Below are 17,362 nucleotides of genomic sequence, written 5' to 3'. Positions count from 1 at the left end.
GAGTAGTCCACTGGGGGAAGGGTCACTGTGGCCATCAGCTCAGACTGATGATTTCAATGCCCAGGGCAATAACTGGCACAGAGGAACCTACCCCATGGTGATTTATTTGCTTAATTATCTATAAACACCATTTAAATGAAGAGGAGAGGACAACCTGAGATGAATGATGGCTCCAGATGCTTGATCAGGAGCCCAAATGGGTGAAGTGGGGTGGCACAGGCCTGTAATCCCAGTACTAAGAGGCTGAGACAGGAGAATCTCAGTTTCAAAATCAATTTGGGCTTAAGAGTTCAAGGTCCACCTAATTACATAATGAGACCTTACTTTATTAAAAAAAAAAAAAAAAAAAAAAAAAGCAGGGGGTGGGAATTTAGCTCAGCAGCATAAGTGCCTGCCTTGCAAGTGCATGGTTGTGAGTTCGATCCCTGGTACCGGTAAACAAAAAAAAAACTGGGGGCATACCTGTAATCTCTAGCATTCGGGAGGCTGAGGCAGGAGCACCAACTGTGTTTTAGGCCAGCCTGGGCTACACAAGCAAGCTCAAGGCCAGCCTGGACTATATAGTTTGTTTCAAAAACAAAAACAAACCCCAAACAACAAACAAAGCAAAAGCTCAGTGGTGCTTACTTTACTTACTCCATGGAAAACTGGTCTTACAGACAAAGCAGCGAACCACTGCGAACCTACAGAGACACACTCAGGGTCCACTCTCAGGGTGGGGTTCCGCTGTCCTGGCCTGGCCTTCTCAGTAGCTTCTGAACAATGGGCCCCTAGACAAAATACAACTGCTCCCTGGCTTTTCTTATCCTGTGGGGCTCCCTCTGGGGAGCCATCTACCTGCCCTCCAGGGACTCAGTCACCACCCCATCATGTTGGTGACACACCACACAGCACACAGCGCATCATCATGTACCATCTGCCCTCCTTCCCCAGGCACCACTCCACCCCTCAGCACAGGGCAGGCCAAGTCCCCAGTCATGCTCATCTATTAAAGGACTTAAAGCTCAGAAGCAGGATGGACCCAAGAGTTACTGGAGTAACTCTTCTATGTGTGCTTGCAGGGTGAGGTGCATTCACGCCAGATGGGGCTGTATCAATCCTCTTCACAAGCGGAGAAAGAGGTCCACCAAAGGAGGAAGAACGATGCCCCTCTGCAGAGGCGGAAGCACCCAACACGACATCCACCAGGACATCACCTCTACAGTGAGGACAGTGGCAGGACCAGGTAGGGGCTAGGGGCAAACAGCTCTGCATTCTAATGACCTCCACCACTGGATTCTCTTTTACAAACACAACACAGTTCTGAGGTGAGTACAGGCCTCCAAGCAGAGTGTGCAGAGGAAAACTTTGGGGAAAAGGAGGTATTTGGAGTACAAGTGTCTCTTATGTGTCATTTCACCTATGAGAAAATTACCAACCACAAGTCCAAACCTTGCCACCAGCAGTGAGCAGTGTGAACCCACTGAGGCAGGCCTGCTGCCCCAACCCTAGAGGCAAGGCCTCTGGGATGCCAAAAGCAGGGTGGCTTGTGTGTACACGATCACTCCCCTGCTCCCAGCCTGAGCTGACCCCCCAATGATCCCTCCCCCAACCCACTGTGGCCTCTGTTCCCAGGCCTTCTTCCTCTACCACCACACCACTGTCACACACAAGCAGGGTGAGTCACTTGCTTCTCTGACCCTTGCAGCTCTGACACGCCATGAACTCCACATGAATCAAATCCAAGCAACACCGGACGGGGCTGTACAGAAGCTTCTCTGGCCTCCAGCCCCATCCATGGCTGTGCGCACCAGAAAATGGGCTCGGAGGCGGGGGTGGGACAGCATTCCCAGGGCCTGACAGCCTCTTTCCTGGGTTACAGCCTACTACCATCTTCATCCCAAGTTCCCTGCTTCAGACTGGGTTCTCACCTGGAGATTGAACAAATATATTCAACCAAGTTGCTTGCAGCTGACATCCAGGTGAGTCTGGTGCTCAAGCTTAAGCCTTGGTCGGTCGTGTGCAGGTGGCATGATTCTGGGACAGGTACTTCAGTTCTCAAATGTGAGCTTCTGTGAAGTGGAAATTATTGCTACTTGGAAGGGTCACCTGGAGTTCATGAGATGACACATATTTACCATCTGGCCTGTTGCCCACAGCACAGTAGAGACTAATTTTTTTTTTTTTTTTTTTTTTTTTTTAAGCCTACAGTAGCCGGTATTCCTAGGCTGTCTCCCATCCAAGTACTAACCAGGCCCAACCCTGCTTAGCTTCCGAGATCAGACGAGATCGGGCGCGTTCAAGGCGGTATGGCTGTAGACAGTAGAAACTAATTTAAAATGCTAGTTTCCCAACTCCAACAGGAACCCAGTCCTCGCTGGTGGGTGCCACGTGCAGGACACGCAGTGACCGTAGTGGCCACGCTGACCTCCTCCAGAGCCAGTGCAGACTCCGTGGAACTCTGTCTCAATCTTCCGGTGGATGCCTGACACCTGCTTTAAACGCCAACAAAAGCGTGAGTCTTGAAGGCCCATTCTCAGGAGGAAACCTGCCCAAGAACGCTTTCCCCAGGCAGAGCCGCGCCCCTCACTTCCCGGGAGCCCAATTCCCGAGCCCCGTTTCCACATCTCCAGCAGAAAGACCCCATAGGACTTGGGGGCCATTCTGTATCCCGCACTTTCCTCCTGGAAGCCCTAGGCGCGGGTGGGGGTGACAGTCGACCTGACTTTGTCCCTCACTGTCCCAAGGGGTCGGGGCCTGCAAAAGAGACCCGGGCAGGTGGGTCAGTGGCTCTCCCAGGCCAGGGCTGCAGCCTCCTCCCTCGCAGGAGAGGCCAAGCCTGGGCCGAGCCCTTCACCCACCTCCCTCCTTTCTCAGGAACGGAAGCAGTGGGAAGGGGGAACAGAAGCCTTCGCACCCCAGGCGCTGGGCGGGAAGCCGGCTGAGGTGGGCGGATTTCCTGCAGGAGGGGAGATAGCGGACAAGGAGGCTGTGCAAAGCACTGACTTAGGCGCCGTCAAGGGCACTCACACCACTATTCCACACCGCGTTCCTGGTCAGTGCCCTCGCTTGAGCCAGTCCTCGGGCTACAGAGGCAACAAGTTAGACCCCGCTACGGAGCGACAGCACTGCGCGGCCTGCTGGGAACTGTAGTCCTTGCGGCCTGGAAGCGACTCGAAGCTCAGCTCAGCCACCACAAGCCCGGGACTCCAAAGCCCACAGGTCCTTACGCGGATGGTGCCCCCGCCCCCCTACCGCGTTGCCTGACTTGATTGACTATAGCGCCTACCAATATTCTGACTTAGTCCGCGATTAGCTGGGAGGAGCCCCTCCAGTTGGGGACACGCATTTCGTGAGCACGAAGTAGACCCGGTGGAGGGACCTGCGCGCGGAGGGATCCCAGCTATGGAGGCGACAGGAGGAGGCCTGTCGTCGCCATCTTGGGCTAGGGGAGTCCGCTGTGTTGTGAGACCCGGTCCATGCCCGGGGGACCGGGGCAGAGCAGGGGTCCCGGGCACGGCCCTACCGCGCCACAGTCCTACCGTTTCCTTCTGCGAGGGCGGTGTCCGCAACCGGCGGGGCAACCTGGACGCCCCTCGGCTGCTCCCCGCACGCGGGCCCTAGGCCGAGCGCTGCCAGCCTCCTAACGCGGCGCGTCCGTACGGCTCCGTGAAGTGCGCTGAGCACCGCCCCTGCCCTGCCCTCTTCGACCCCGGAGTGGGCCCGGAGAAGCGCAGCGGGTGCTTCACAAACACCTGTGTCAGTCCGAACCCCGAGCCCGAACTTTTACCGAAACTCCCAAAACAGTGGCGGCCGCAGGCTGTGCTGCCGTCCCGCTCAGAGACTGCTTCTCAGACTGAGCCGGCGGGCGCGGTCACCAAGCACCTCGGCCTCTACCCGGGAGCTCCCAGGGTCCGGCGGCGACCTCGCCTGCGGGGCCAGGGAGCCAGCGAGGAGTCTGCCCTGCGCTGCGGTGACCCCGGTTCCGTGCGGCTGCTCGAGATCCAAGCCCTAGAGGCGCGAGGCAGGAGGGTGGCCAGGGGTTAGGGGCCCTGGCCTTGCGAATCCCAGATCGGTCCCGGGAGGAAAGGGGGAAAAGAGGCCGGCTCCTCGGCCGCGGGAGCTGCCCAGTGGACCAGCCGTCCTCGAACCTAGATGCTGGCCTCAGACGTCAAAGCATCCCAAGGGCCTTAGAATTGACGCGCTGCCTTTCCTGTTAATATGTCGTGCTCATAAATTGAGCGGCAACTCCGAATCTTTGACCATTTTCTCTTTACCCTTCAGATTTTCCCAGAGAAAAATGTTATCTTACCGGTACGGGGGATCAAACTCACGCCCAACTCACGCCCGCCCGCTTGCAAGGCAGGTGCTTATCTGCTGAGCTAAATCCCTAGCCCCTAACAATGCTTCTTTTTACCCCACTTTGGAGAAGGCCTCATTGTGTAATTCAGGCTGGCCTGGATTCCATATGTAGCCCAGGTTGGCCTTGAACTGGCAGTAATCCTCCTGCTTCAGCCTAGCCTCCCAAGTCTCCCAAGTGCTGGGATTTCAGATGTGCCTCCACCACACCTGGCTGGAATATGGTTCTTACTCCAAAATCTGAACCTCTTTCTCTTAATCGAAACTTGGGTGGACTTGATTCAACCTGTAGTTTGATTTTGGCACGTCAATTTTACATTGGGACACCTAGATTGAGTCATGAAAACCTCGGCTCACTGTTTATAGAGACCTTGGGCTCTGTCCCAGATTTCTCCCAGGCATTAGGAAAAGCTGAGCTCATTTGGTAGGAGATGAGTTAAACAGTCATAAGAGCTAAAGGGGGTTTAGGGATAACCTTTGTGATTCTTCTGTTAAGAATTGTTGGAGGGTCCTGACTCAGTGATTCACCCTCCACTGTGAAGCAATCTGGCCAGGCCTTAGGGTGCTTTATCTGGCAGTAGCACACCAGGCTCAGAGATGCGTTACTCATTTGTAAGTGGAAGCTTTCTGTCTTTAAAGTTGACCAGTAAGATTTTGTATTGTATTCCTTGATAACAAGTCAGGGATAAAACCAGTTTGGCAGTGGAGATGAGAAGCTCCGAGTTCTAGTTCTATAGATGCTGTCTCTTTGTTGGCTTAGCCAGAAACTAGATCCCAAAAGTGCGGCCAGACTGGTCATCAGTTGGGTCTGTCGTTCATCTCCTGTCCAGTCTTCAGCTTTTCTTGTGCCCAGTCTCCTTGCCCATAGTTGCTTTGTGCCTTAGGACAAATTCTTCAAACTCTACTTGCCTGATTCCTGATTTGAAAATGGTATCCATGCAGTCTCTTCATAAATATCTCATAAACGTTTACTCCCTCTAACTTCCTCATTTGGGGACTTTACAACTTGTCCTCTGTAAGGTATTAAAGCAGTAGGGAGGCAGCAGGTGGCAGTGCAAGCAGGCCATGTGACCTTGGCCTGGGTATCTGGTACCTCCAAGCTGGTGATGTTCACATTTGCATTTCCTTGGAGGTCCCTTCTGGCCTGCAGTGTAAGCAGGCTTTATGGAGAGGAGGAGTGCTTTGGCGTCTTTTTGAAATAGGGTCTCGCTATGCAGTTCTGGCTGGCCTTGAACTTACAGCGATCCTCTTGCCTCTGCTGCGATTACAGGTGTACGTCACCATATCAGGCTTGGAAGGGTGTTTTGGGTTGTGTTTTTTTGTTTTGTTTTTCCAGTACTGGGGATCAAACCCAGACCCATGCATGTTAGCCACTACCACTAGGCTATAGCCCCTTAAAAAAAAATTTTTTTTTGGCACTGGGGTGAACTCAGGGGTGTTCTACCACTGAACTACCTTCCCAGGCTCTATGTTTGAGATAGTCCTGCTTTAGCCACCCACATAGTATTGTAGTCCTGTGCCACTGCACCTAGCAAGAGTGATTCTTTGTAACACTCTTCTTCAGGGTGAAGATAACTTGTTTTGAACTATTCAGTTGCCAATTTTTTTTTTTTTTTTTTTTTGTCTTTTTGAGACAGGGTCTCACTATGCAGTTCAGGCTGGCCTTGAGCTCACTTTGCAGCCTAGGCTGGTCTCGAACTCACAACGATCTTCCCACCTCAGCCTCCCCAGTGCTGGGATTACAGGCATGAGCCACCACGCCCGGCCTTCCAATTAATTTTTTACTTGCCTGTGTTTAGCTACCACCTTCTCCTCTATCTTTCCTTGTTTTAAATTACTCAGATGTATGTCACACACTTTTGTCAGATACACCTTTATTTCGGTTTTTTTGAGATAGTCTCACCATGTAGTTCTAGCTGGCCTTGAACCTGAGATTCTCCTGCCTTGACTTCCCAAGTGCTGAGATTAACATGTGTACCTTAGGGGCTGGGGATTTAGCTCAGCGGCATAAGTGCCTGCTTTGCAAGCAGGCAGTTGTGAGTTCAATCCCTGGTACCGATAAAAAGAAAAAAAAAAAAAACGTGTACCTCTATACTGGGCATGGTACTTTTTTAGGAGAAATCACATAGGAAGACTGAACTAGCCTGTTAGATAATCCTAGCCAGAAGTTTGCATGATTGCCTTTGCCTGAGAGTTGTATTGTGGTTAGCTGGGTGTGCAGAATTACAAAGCCTGGTGTGGTGGCACACATGGCTGTGATCCCAACACTTGGGAGGCTGAGGCATGAGGATCACCCTCAAGTTCAATTCCAGCCTGGGTTGCATAGTGAGATATCTTGTCTCAAAAAAAAAAAAAATTATATGTGTAAAGCAGGCTTCAGAATTCAAAGTTAGTTTCTTATAGAGGCTAAGACAAGTTTTACTTAGATACCTTACAAACAAGGTGCTGCTGCCATTTCCCCAGGTTTTTTGTTTGTTTTTTTATTGGTACTGACCACACGCTTGCAAGGCAGGCACTTATGCCGCCGAGCTAAATCCCCAGCCCTAGTTCCCCAGGTTTTAAAAACACCTGGAGGGTGTTGTTCTGTACTGTTTTGTTCAATTCTATTATACCTGATGATATAGGCAACTCTTTTCAAGATAGCAAGAGACATAATGGTAATCATTTTTGATTACCTGGTATTCTATTTTTGCATCATATACTATGTCCATCCTTCTGTTCTGACTGTTTTGTTTTGTCACATTTGGTCTTATTCTCTTCAAAAAAAAAGTAATAAGAACTGTGGGAGTAATAAAACCCAAAAAGTATAATTGTTAATGTAAAAAAAGAGAGGAAAAGAAAGTGGTCTAAAGGTTATAATTGCATGTATATTTAAGTGTGTAGGATAAAAACCCATATTACTGAGTTTTTGTTGGATCACTGAACAGAACTGTCTGCAATTTCACTGTATGAATGTCCACTTTGTATGCTTTAATTTTGTAATTTGGACAGCTGTTTCTTTTTTTTTTTTTTTTTTTTTTTTTTTTACCAGTACCAGGGATCGAACTCACAGCGGCCTGCCTGCTTGCAAGGCAGGTGCTTATGCTGCTGAGTTAAATCCCCAGCCCCCTGGACAGCTGTTTCTAAGATGACAATATGTAATCTATTAACTGGTGATTTCTTACTGTATATTTTTTTTCTTGAAATTCTGTACTACTTTACTCTTTTACTGCTGTGTTTTTTTTTTTTTCTCTCTCTCTCTCTCTTTAAATAAAAAAATAAAAACACCTGGAGTCCCTGCATTTTTCCTTCGGGAACCTTTGTGCTCAGTGCAGATCTGGACCCTTACCTCCTCACATGTAGTCTGTAGATGTGTCCACAAGTATATAGCTTTGGGTAGAGAGTTTGCAGTTCCCTGCCTAATTTGCACCCTTGCTTTTGTTTGTCTGATTTACTTGTTCCTGGCTTCTGAGGTAGTCTCACAGTGCATCCCAGGCTGGCCTCTAACTAATGATGTCTCAGCCTTCCTAGCTGTGGGATTACAGATGTGTACAACACTGCCCAGCAGTTTTCACTCTTCTTGAAAAGGGAAAATAGATAAAGACTAGGTGTAATGTAACTTTGTTTTGTTTTTTGTTTTTGTCTTTTTGAGACAGGGCCTAACTATGCAATTCAGGCTGGTCTTGAGCTCACTTTGTAGTCCAGGCTAGTCTTAAATTTGCAATGATCCTCCTGCCTCAGCTTCCCAAATGCTGGGATTACAGGCATGCACCATCACACCCACCACAGTGTAACTGTTCTTGATACTGCACTGAGGGAATGGTTTCATTAGCTATACTGATATTTCCTGCAGTAGCTCAGCCCTTTGACTTCTGTTGGCAGGCCAGTGCTTTAGTGGGTTACAGGGTTATTCCTGCAGTGTCCCAAGTGCTTACATCATTGTTGTTCCCAACCCTTCTCTCAAGTACAACCCAAGAGATAGTTTATTTGGGAAGATTCGTAAGTGCTAAGTTTCTGATCTGTCTAGAACTCCACACTCGTGTTTTTCAACAAGCAGCAGAATGGTAAGCTTCCCAGAATTTGAGACAGCTGGAAAATATTGGCCAAAGATTCTCTCTACCTCTCTGGTTGGAGTTGCAAAGTGGTCCTCAATTCTTGTTCAGCGTCTGAATCTGACTGCGGGTGGACTAAACTCAAGGCTTTTACACTGACTTACACCCTCCAACTTTTTCTTCTTGAGACAGGATTTCATTTGATTGTCCAGGCTGGGCTAAACTTGTGACCTGCCTACCTCAGAATCCCAGGCTGCTGGGTATGCTCCACCATACCCAGCTTCTTTTTTTTTCTGAATATATCAGCACAAATTTTTCTCTTCAGTAAACTCAGAGAAATCAGTAGTACAGCTTCTTTATTTATTTTGCTTTTGTTTTGCGACAGGTCTTAGTATGTAGTTCAGGCTGGCCTTGAATGCATTATGTAACCCAGCAAGGCCTCAAACTCGTCGATCCTACAGGTGCACTCTATGATGTCTAGCTGCTTTTCGTTGTTGTTGTCAGAATTCAAATTCAGAATCTTCATTTGCCAGGTAGGTACTGTGCTACTGAGCTGTATTCCCAGCACTCCAGCTGCTTATTTTAAAATTACTTTTCTGACCAGTGATTTAGCCCAGTGGTAAAGATTTTAAAAATTTTATACAGTTCCTTAAAAAATATTTTTCATGGGGCTGGGGATTTAGCTCAGTGGCATAAGCGCCTGTCTTGCAAGCAGGCAGTCGTGAGTTCTCTTCCTGGTGCCCATAAAAACGAAAAAGACAAAAAATATATATATTTTTCACACAAAAAAATACTTTTCACCTGGATGTGGTGGTGCATACCTGTAATAGCACTCATTTTGTTTGTTGTTTGTTTCTGGTTTTTTTTTTTTTTTTTTGTCTTTTTCTTTTTTATCGGTACCGGGGATCGAACTCACGACTGCCTGCTTGCAAGGCAGGCGCTTATGCCGCTGAGCTAAACCCCCAGCTCCTGTAATAGCACTCTTTTTTTTTTTTTTTTTTTTTTGTCTTTTTCTTTTTTTATCGATTCCAGGGATCGAACTCACGACTGCCTGCTTGCAAGGCAAGCGCTTATGCCGCTGAGCTAAATCCCCAGCCCCTGTAATAGCACTCTTGATGACTCCAGTGATTTAGTAGGAGTCTGTCTCAAAAAATAAATAAAAATTAAAGGGCTGGAGATGTAGATCACTGCAAAGTCCTGAATTCTATTCCCAGTCCCATAAAAACAAACAAACCAAAAAAAAACAACAACAAAACTGTAAAAACCTTTGTTTGTGGCTGGGTGCACGCCTGTAATACCAGCACTCAGGAGGCTGAGGCAAAAGGATTGCTGTGAGTTCAAGACCAGACTAGGCTACAAAGTGAGTTCAAGGCCAGCTTGAATTGCATAATGACACTCTATCTCAAAAAAAAAATCTGTTAAGAGCACATAATTTGTCCCAGCAACATGTTTGTAAACCAGTGCACTTATATAAAGTGAATTTTCCTATAAGAAATAATAGAAACTCATAACCAGGTGTGGCAGTGCATGCTTATAATCTCAGCACTTGGGAGGCTGAGACAGAGGGATTACTATGAGTTTGAGGCCATCTTGGGCTACAGAGTTAGTTCAAGGCCAGCTTGTACTGCATAGTGAAATCTTGTCTCAAAAAAAGTAATATACAAAATAATAAAATACAAAATATAAAGAAAAATAAATCTGCATATACTAGTTATACCTGTAGTCCTGGCACTTGGGAGGCTGAGGCAGGAGGGTTGATGCAAGTTCAAGGCTAGCCTGAACTACACAGTGAGACTCTGTCTCAAAAAAACCCCAAAAAGGAAAAAAAAAAAAAAAAGGTAAAACTTTCATAGCTGGTATGGAGACAAAAAAGATTATTTTGTAGGATGCTTTTCAGCATTATTAATAGAATCACTGCTATCTGTTGGCTCAATTTGTGCAAATTTAACCAGGAGTCTATCTAGTGATGCTCACTTTTACCTCCTTTTGAGGATTTTGTGGAAATGACATTACAATGTTGTTGTTGTTTTTTGTCTTTTTTGAGATGGGGTCTCGCTGTGCAGTTCAGGTTGGCCTTGAGCTCACTTTGTAGCCCAGGCTGGTTTCGAACTCACTACGATCCTCCCACTTCAGCCTCCCGATGCTGGGATTGCAGATGTGAGTCACCACACGCGGCTACATTACAATGTTGTTAAACAGATTCTTTGCTCACACTGCTACAGCCTTATTCAGGTAGTGCTTTTCTACAAATTTTAGTTTCCCACATTTTTACATCTTCCTAATATCATATGAGGTGAAGATTCTGGGCTGGTGATATAGCTCAGCAAATAGCACCTACCTGGCGAGCACAAAGTCCTAGGTAGGACTCCCAGTACAAAAAACAAAAAGACATGAATGACTCCTCTACTTCTCTCTCCGGCTATGCAGATGAAGTCTCCATAACTTCTTGCTGTTGGAAGATGATGGCCAACAATTCCACAGCCAGAGAGAGGAGAGAGATGGGGGAGCACTGGCTCAGGTGTAATCATGTGACAGGCTACTTGTATTACAAAACATTAATTGTTTATCAAGTTAAAATTTACTACAGGTTTGGTCTGAGGATTTAGCTCAGTAGCATAAGTGCCTGCCTTGGAAGCATGTAGTTTGATTCCCCAGTACTGATTTTTAAAAAGCCTCTTAAAATTCATTAGAAATGTTTGCTTGTTTTGCAGAACACAGTTGCAATCCAAACTTTTCTTGTATATATGAAACTCATGATATATATACATATATAAATATTTCATTTCCAACATCAATCATTTACACTTTTCAGGAAGAATAAAATGGTTTCTCCTGGTGGTCCTGGAGATTGTACCCAGGAAGTGCTGAACCACATCCCCAGACCTTATTTTCTGCATCAGGGTAGAAGTTGCCCAGGCTGGCCTCAAATTTGAAATCCTCCTGCTTCACTGTCCCAAGTGGCTGGGGTTACAGTAATGTGCCACCACACCTGTGAAGTGAAACTTCTATTACAATGATCCTATCTAAATTAAAAATTTAAATATTAAAATATTAAAAATGCTGCTGCCCCCGCCCCAAGAAAACAAGTTCCCACGCGCTCACCTGCACTGAATGCACAGGTCTGAGTGCTGTCTCATGCAGGACCTGCTTTCCACTACGCTGCTGAGTGCTCATTGTCAGCATCAGAGGTGTAATTGGCTGGGGAAGTACCTGTGGTATCACCTAATGTTTGACTGGAGATAGTTAGCTCCTGATTTTTTTTTTCTTTTTCTTCTTTTTTTCTTTTTATTTTTTTTTTTTTTTTTTTTTTGTCTTTTTGAGACAGGGTCTCGCTATGCAGTTCAGGCTGGCCTAAAGCTCACTTTGTAGCCCAGGCTGGTCTCAAACTTGCAACGATCCTCCCACCTCAGCCTTCCGAGTACTGGGATTACAGGCATGAACCACCTCAACCGGCAGCCCCTGATTTTCTGAGGGCAGACTATTTGTTGTGGATTTTGTGTTTGTTTTTCGGTGCAATACTAAGAGTTGAACCCAGGGCTCTCACACATGCTAGGCAAGCACTCTACCATCCAGTTATATCTCTGTCCCTTTGATTTCATTTTGGGATGAGATCTTGCTAAATTGCCCTTTAGGGCCTTGAACTTGCAATCCTCCCTTTGCCGCCAAGTACCTGGAGTTACAGGCTTATGCCACCTTGCCCTGCAGGCCTTTTTAAATTAGGGAATGATATCAGGCATGGTGACACATGACAGCAGTCCCAGCACTCAGGAGGCTGAGGCAGAGCATCACTGAGCTTGAGGCCATCCTCAACTAAATAGACAGTGAGACCCTGTCTCAAAAAAATACATAAACAGGGTCAAATCCAAAGCCTCTACACTGGGCTACATCTTGAGCCCTTTTTAAATTTTCAAAACAGCATCCTGCTAAATCATTAAATTGCCCAAGCTGGGCAAGGTCTCCAGAATCGGCCTCCCCAGGCTGCAGGCATCACAGCCCTTCCCTACACCTAGCCTCCTCCTCTTCACTTTGGAAATCACAAGTGGAAGCTGTATTTATTTACATTTCCCCAAGGAAAGGATTTTCATTTTATTCTGAATGAGTTGGAAATTGAAACACTGATCAGATGGGTAACTGCTATGGTCTCAAGCTGTAAGGAATCATTCTGGCAGCACCCAGCCCGGTATTTTTGTCCCAGACCTTCTTACTCACTGAACCCTCACCACCAAGATGGGAGGAACTCTGCTTGATGATGAGGGGTAGGCTCAGGGAATCTGAGCCTTAGCCAGGGCTGTGCTGCTAGTTTAGGTCAAAGACAGGTCCAGGACGATTTCCGCACTCATAGTCCACCAACTGTTAACATGCATCCTCTGAGAAGACCTACTCAATTTTTCAGAAATGAGCCAGCCTGGAACTTTCTGGCTAGTCCCTAAAACCCTGAAATCTAGAGGGTGCTGTCTTCTGAGAGCTCTGTTATGGACCAGGGCAGAAAGGCCTGCAGCACTCCAAGGAAAAAGTCCTGGGCGGCTGGAGAAGATTCCAGGTTGGACACTGAGTCTGGGTGGGACAGAACCACCGGAAGCTAACTCGTAAACCATCTTTTGAGCAGCTCAGTTTAATGTTTGGCAGAGAACTTTGGTGAAAGGCTGGGAGGCTGGAGATCATTTGTCATTGAAACCCCCTGTTACCACTGGCAACCCAGTCTTCTCTCTGCCAGGAGCAGGACACTAAATGTTTCAGGGAAAAGTGTCAAAACAGCTAGAGATTTAGCTCAGTGGCATAAGCACCTACCTGGCAAGTATAAGATCATGAGTTTGATCCCTGGTATCAAAATTAAAAAAAGTTTTGAAACAGATATTTCATAACTTTCATCATTCTAATAACATTAATGCAATATGGTAAAATGTTAGCACCTATGAAGCAAGATTCAGACATTTGCATAACTCAAGGTACATAAAATTTACCATTAACATTTACTGTATTAGCATACCATATTCTGATACTTTACTATTACCGTTATTTAAAGCTAATTTTTCATTTTGAGATAGGGTCTTGCTACATAATCGATGCTGGCCTCAAATTTGCCATCCTGACTCAGCTGGGATTACAGGTGTGCAACACCGGACCTGACAAAACTAAATATTAGTATATTTGTATTTTTAAAAATATTTGTATATAAATATTAAAAAACTGGAGCCAGACGTGGTAGCTCACGCCTGTAATCCCAGCACTCAGGAGGCTGAGGTGGGAGGATTGTTGCGAGTTTGAGACCAGCCTGGGCTACAAAGTGAGCTTAAGGCCAACCTGAACTGCATAGCGAAACCTTGAAGACAAAAAAAAAAAAAAAAAAACACAAAAAACAAAAAACTGGACTTTGTCTCTTGAAATAGCACATACACTTTCTTTCTGATGACAAATGCATTCACAGTCTTTCCAAGATTCATTTTGGAAATTTCATGTTTCTGACAGTAGAAGTCAGTTCCTCCTAGTTAAATCCTCCCTAGGAGGATGTAAAATCTGAGGTGCCTCTGCCTCAGCAGTGAGATGGCTGCAGAGCCGCGCCACGAAGCCAGAGGGCACTGTTGCTGCCGCCTTCACCCAACAGCATGACGTCATACAGAGGAGAACCAAAAACATCAAGGGAACTATTGCGAAGTAGTCATTTAATTTTTAGGCCGAAGAAAAATCTGGTCAGTGTTTCCAGTGGGACCCCTGGGGTAGGGCAGCAGCAGGCAAGGAGGCCCTGGCTTCACCTTCCAGCACTGTTGCAAGCCTTATCTGTGCCTGTTGGCCTCCCACCTCCACTCCCATCCTCAGCAGGGCACAGCTGCAGCAGCAACTGCCTGATGTAGGGCTCTAGCCTTCAGTACACAATCTATTCTCCTGACCCTCTGCCCAGGACATACAAAACCACATGTAATTTTATGGGGTTCCTCGACCTGAAGCCCCTTCAGTTTCTAAGGCCCAGGTTAAGGCCTCCCTGTGCTGGCAATCTGAGCAGCCTAGCTGCCCAGGGAAGGTGGAGGGGGACGGAGCTGACGGAGAGACAGGCGTCACCTGACAGTTTTGGTTGGGGGCCAGGCCCTGGTTCTTAGGGCTCCCTGCCATTCTCAGAACAGAGGCAAAGGCCCAGGGTCCTTGCCCAGGGCGCAGAGCTCTTGTTGCCTTGAGGAGTAGCTTCATCTTTAACTTGCAGGCAGGGCGCTTCTAATTTGGGCTCAGCCTCCGTGGAAAAGAGGACAGTTGCTTTACGTAGCTTTCTACTGGGCCATGGGGGTCCGTTCCTCGGACTCCCGGGCCATTTTCTTCATTCAGCCAACATTCCCTAGCTCTGAATCTTGAGGTGAAGAGCTGCCCCTCAAGTCCACCTATCCCGGCCACCCCTTGGGCTCAGACAGCAGGCTGCTGGGAAAGGGCTCCCCAGGCTCCAGGTACTGCACCTCAGGAGAGGCAGGCAAGGGATTGCTGGGGACGCCTCTCAGCTGTCCACGCCCCCAAACGGCCAGAACGGGTTTGTATTCTTAACAGCCTTGAATGGCGATCCAGAGGCGGGACTGAATCTTAAGCTTCTGCCCATGGTCACTTTTCCCTCCACAAACACCCAACACTTTCTCCAGCTTCTAGAAAACCCAAGCCACAGAGGACAAGCACACTTAGACCAGACATTTCGATTTGTGTACTTTGCCTGAACTGCACGTTTGTAGCATACTAAGGCTCATTCAAGGGGGAGAAAAAAGGCAAATTATAAATTCCTTAACGGTTTCTTTGCAACTGTCCATGAACAATTCCGATACCTGTCCTGGAACGTGTCCTCACATAAATCAGCGCTTTTAAAAGTTAGCTCTACAAATGACACTGAAACTACATTACATTTACAAATATTAAATTTATTACAACTAGAATGAATTTAATGGTTCTCAGATTTGGCCACTTTATAGCTCCGTTTAAGGAGGGGATTTTTTAAAACAGAAAAATGCATTCTAACTTGGTCAAATTACACTATTAAAAAAAAATACTTCCTAAAAAGAAAACAGGAGAAGTAACCCTTCAGTTTCACATAATTAAGGAGAAAGCACGCAAGCGACATCACCGCGAGGTCGGCCGGCCAGCCCGCCGCGCCAGGTCCCCTCCGAGGCGCCCTAGTCCTGCTCGGGCGCGCGGGGCCGCTCGCTCTGGCGCAGCAGCCTCAGGTTCTCAGCGCGCAGCCGGTCCAGCTCCAGCTCCAGCTCCCGCACGCGCGCCTCGTCGCCGCCCGGCCGCCGGCTCTCCAGCCTCAGCCGGTTGTTCTCGTCCTCCATGCGCGACAGGCACTTCTCCAGCTCCAGGTATTCGCGGATGAGCTCCTGCTTGCTCATGTTCTGCAAGCTCTCCGCGTGGTAGCGCTCGTACGTCTCCGAGAAGTCCCGTTGCAGGAACTCGCCGCCGTCGCCGCCCATGCCGTCGCTGCCGCCGTCCTCCTCGCCAGCCTCCTCTAGGAAGTCCTCGTCGCTGCTGTCGGACTTAGCGGCGCGGCGCGGGCACAGGCCGGTCTTGAGGTCGGGCTCCTCCTGGTCGTGGTCGTCCATGAGAAACTGCGTGGTGTTGTAGGGCGCCACGGGCTGGCCCTTGGCAAACATCTCGGCCCGCACGCGGGAGGCGCGCAGGCTCTGCCGCTCGTCGAACTTGCGCTTCTCCTCCCAGCTCAGCTTGTAGTAAGGCTTCCAGTGCCGCTTCTTCTTGGACGGCCGCCGCCGGTGCTTCTTCTTGCCCAGCTGCCGCGGCTGTGGGCCCCACGCTGTCCTGGGGGCCTCAGCGTCCGGGCCGGGGGGCGCGGGGCTGGGCTCGCCATCCCCACCTGGGCCCGCTGCCCCGCCGCCGTCGCCGTCACCAGGGTCCTGCAGGGGCGCCGGGCTGCCCATGCCCCCCGGGGGTGAGGCCCGCGAGCGCCACCTGCCGTCGCCCTCGGACGCGCCCGCGTCGGCGGCGGGGGCCCGCGCGGGGCCAGGGTCGCTCGCACCTGCGCCGGGCTCGCCCGCGGGCGGCAGCTCCGACGGCAGCGGCTCGGCCATGGCCGGCGGCGTCTCCTCGAGTAGCGGGCGCGCGCGGGCCCAGGTGCTACGGGGCAAAAGCTCGTCCTGTCCTTCCACACAGCGTCCCGCAGAGTCCTCCGCCTGCCAACTCCGGCTGCGCCCTGGGCGCTCCCGCCGGGAAGGGGTTAGGCGGCGCGGAGCCAGGCAGCGCCGGGAAGCTCGCGGGCGTGGGTGTGGGCGTCACGCCGGGCTCTCCGAGGTGGCGGCGGCAGGAGGCTAGGTCGGTCGGACGGACGGCGGGACCTGGCCCCGAAAGGGTTAACGCCACCGATGACGCCGCACCGAGGGCCGAGCCCACAAAGGGTTAACTCCCCGCCGCAGCGCGCACAAGGAGTTAAAGTCCCGGCGCCTCCTCCTCCCACTTCCACGGATGTCGCTCCAACCCGCGCGCCCAGATCCTTAGGCCCGGCCGGAGCCTCAGCTGCGGACAGACAAACTCATATCCCCCGGCTCGACGCTTGCTCCGCTCAGTCCTCTGCCTCCTCCCTCCTCCCCTCAGACAGCTCCTCTTCCGCCTCCTCCCCACTTCCCTCCCAACCTGCCTCTCCACCTGCCAACTTCCAACTGCTGCCTCCTAACACTCTGCGCTCCTTTTATAGAGGAGCCCGCTCACGCCGCCTCTGCGCATGTGTAATGGAGGCCTGGCTTAGGGAAGCCGGGAGTCGTAGTCTTCATCTTTCAGGCCCGTCGTCCCCGCGCGTCGTGCAACGTAACCAATCTCAGGACGCGTAGGGGGCGTCTCCCGGGCCACCGCCTTCCACCGCGCGCCCCTAGCTGGAGGAACGCGGGCGACCATTGGTTGAGAGTCGCGCGTCACGGCTAGGGAGGAGAACCAATCGCAAAACAGAGGAGGAGGGCCCTGGACTGTACCATTCTGCTTCAGAACACGAGGAAATTCCACGGCCTGCGTGAGCCCAAGCAGAATAT

The 17,362-nt window shown here is 49.5% G+C and overlaps 1 protein-coding gene and 1 pseudogene across 1 annotated transcript; both read right to left on the bottom strand.

Annotated features, from left to right (window-relative positions):
* Window positions 1-2,181: 2,181 nt before the first annotated feature.
* On the bottom strand, window positions 2,182-2,300 carry LOC111755610 (5S ribosomal RNA; annotated as a pseudogene).
* A 12,932-nt stretch (window positions 2,301-15,232) lies between these two features.
* On the bottom strand, window positions 15,233-17,004 carry Hexim1 (HEXIM P-TEFb complex subunit 1). The gene has a single exon (XM_063251758.1). The coding sequence runs from the start codon at window positions 16,412-16,414 to the stop codon at window positions 15,506-15,508; it is 909 nt and encodes a 302-aa protein (XP_063107828.1). The 5' UTR covers window positions 16,415-17,004; the 3' UTR covers window positions 15,233-15,505.
* Window positions 17,005-17,362: the final 358 nt, after the last annotated feature.

The sequence above is a fragment of the Cavia porcellus genome, unplaced genomic scaffold (genome assembly GCF_034190915.1).
Source record: "Cavia porcellus strain 051 isolate PalLab524CR breed Dunkin Hartley unplaced genomic scaffold, mCavPor4.1 scaffold_6, whole genome shotgun sequence".
NCBI classification, from domain to species: domain Eukaryota; kingdom Metazoa; phylum Chordata; class Mammalia; order Rodentia; family Caviidae; genus Cavia; species Cavia porcellus.
This window is presented reverse-complemented; position numbering and strand designations above follow the sequence as displayed.

Excerpts from the sequence above, each read along its gene's own strand:
- Hexim1 (XM_063251758.1), bottom strand. The coding sequence starts at position 16,414 with ATGGCCGAGCCGCTGCCGTCGGAGCTGCCGCCCGCGGGCGAGCCCGGC.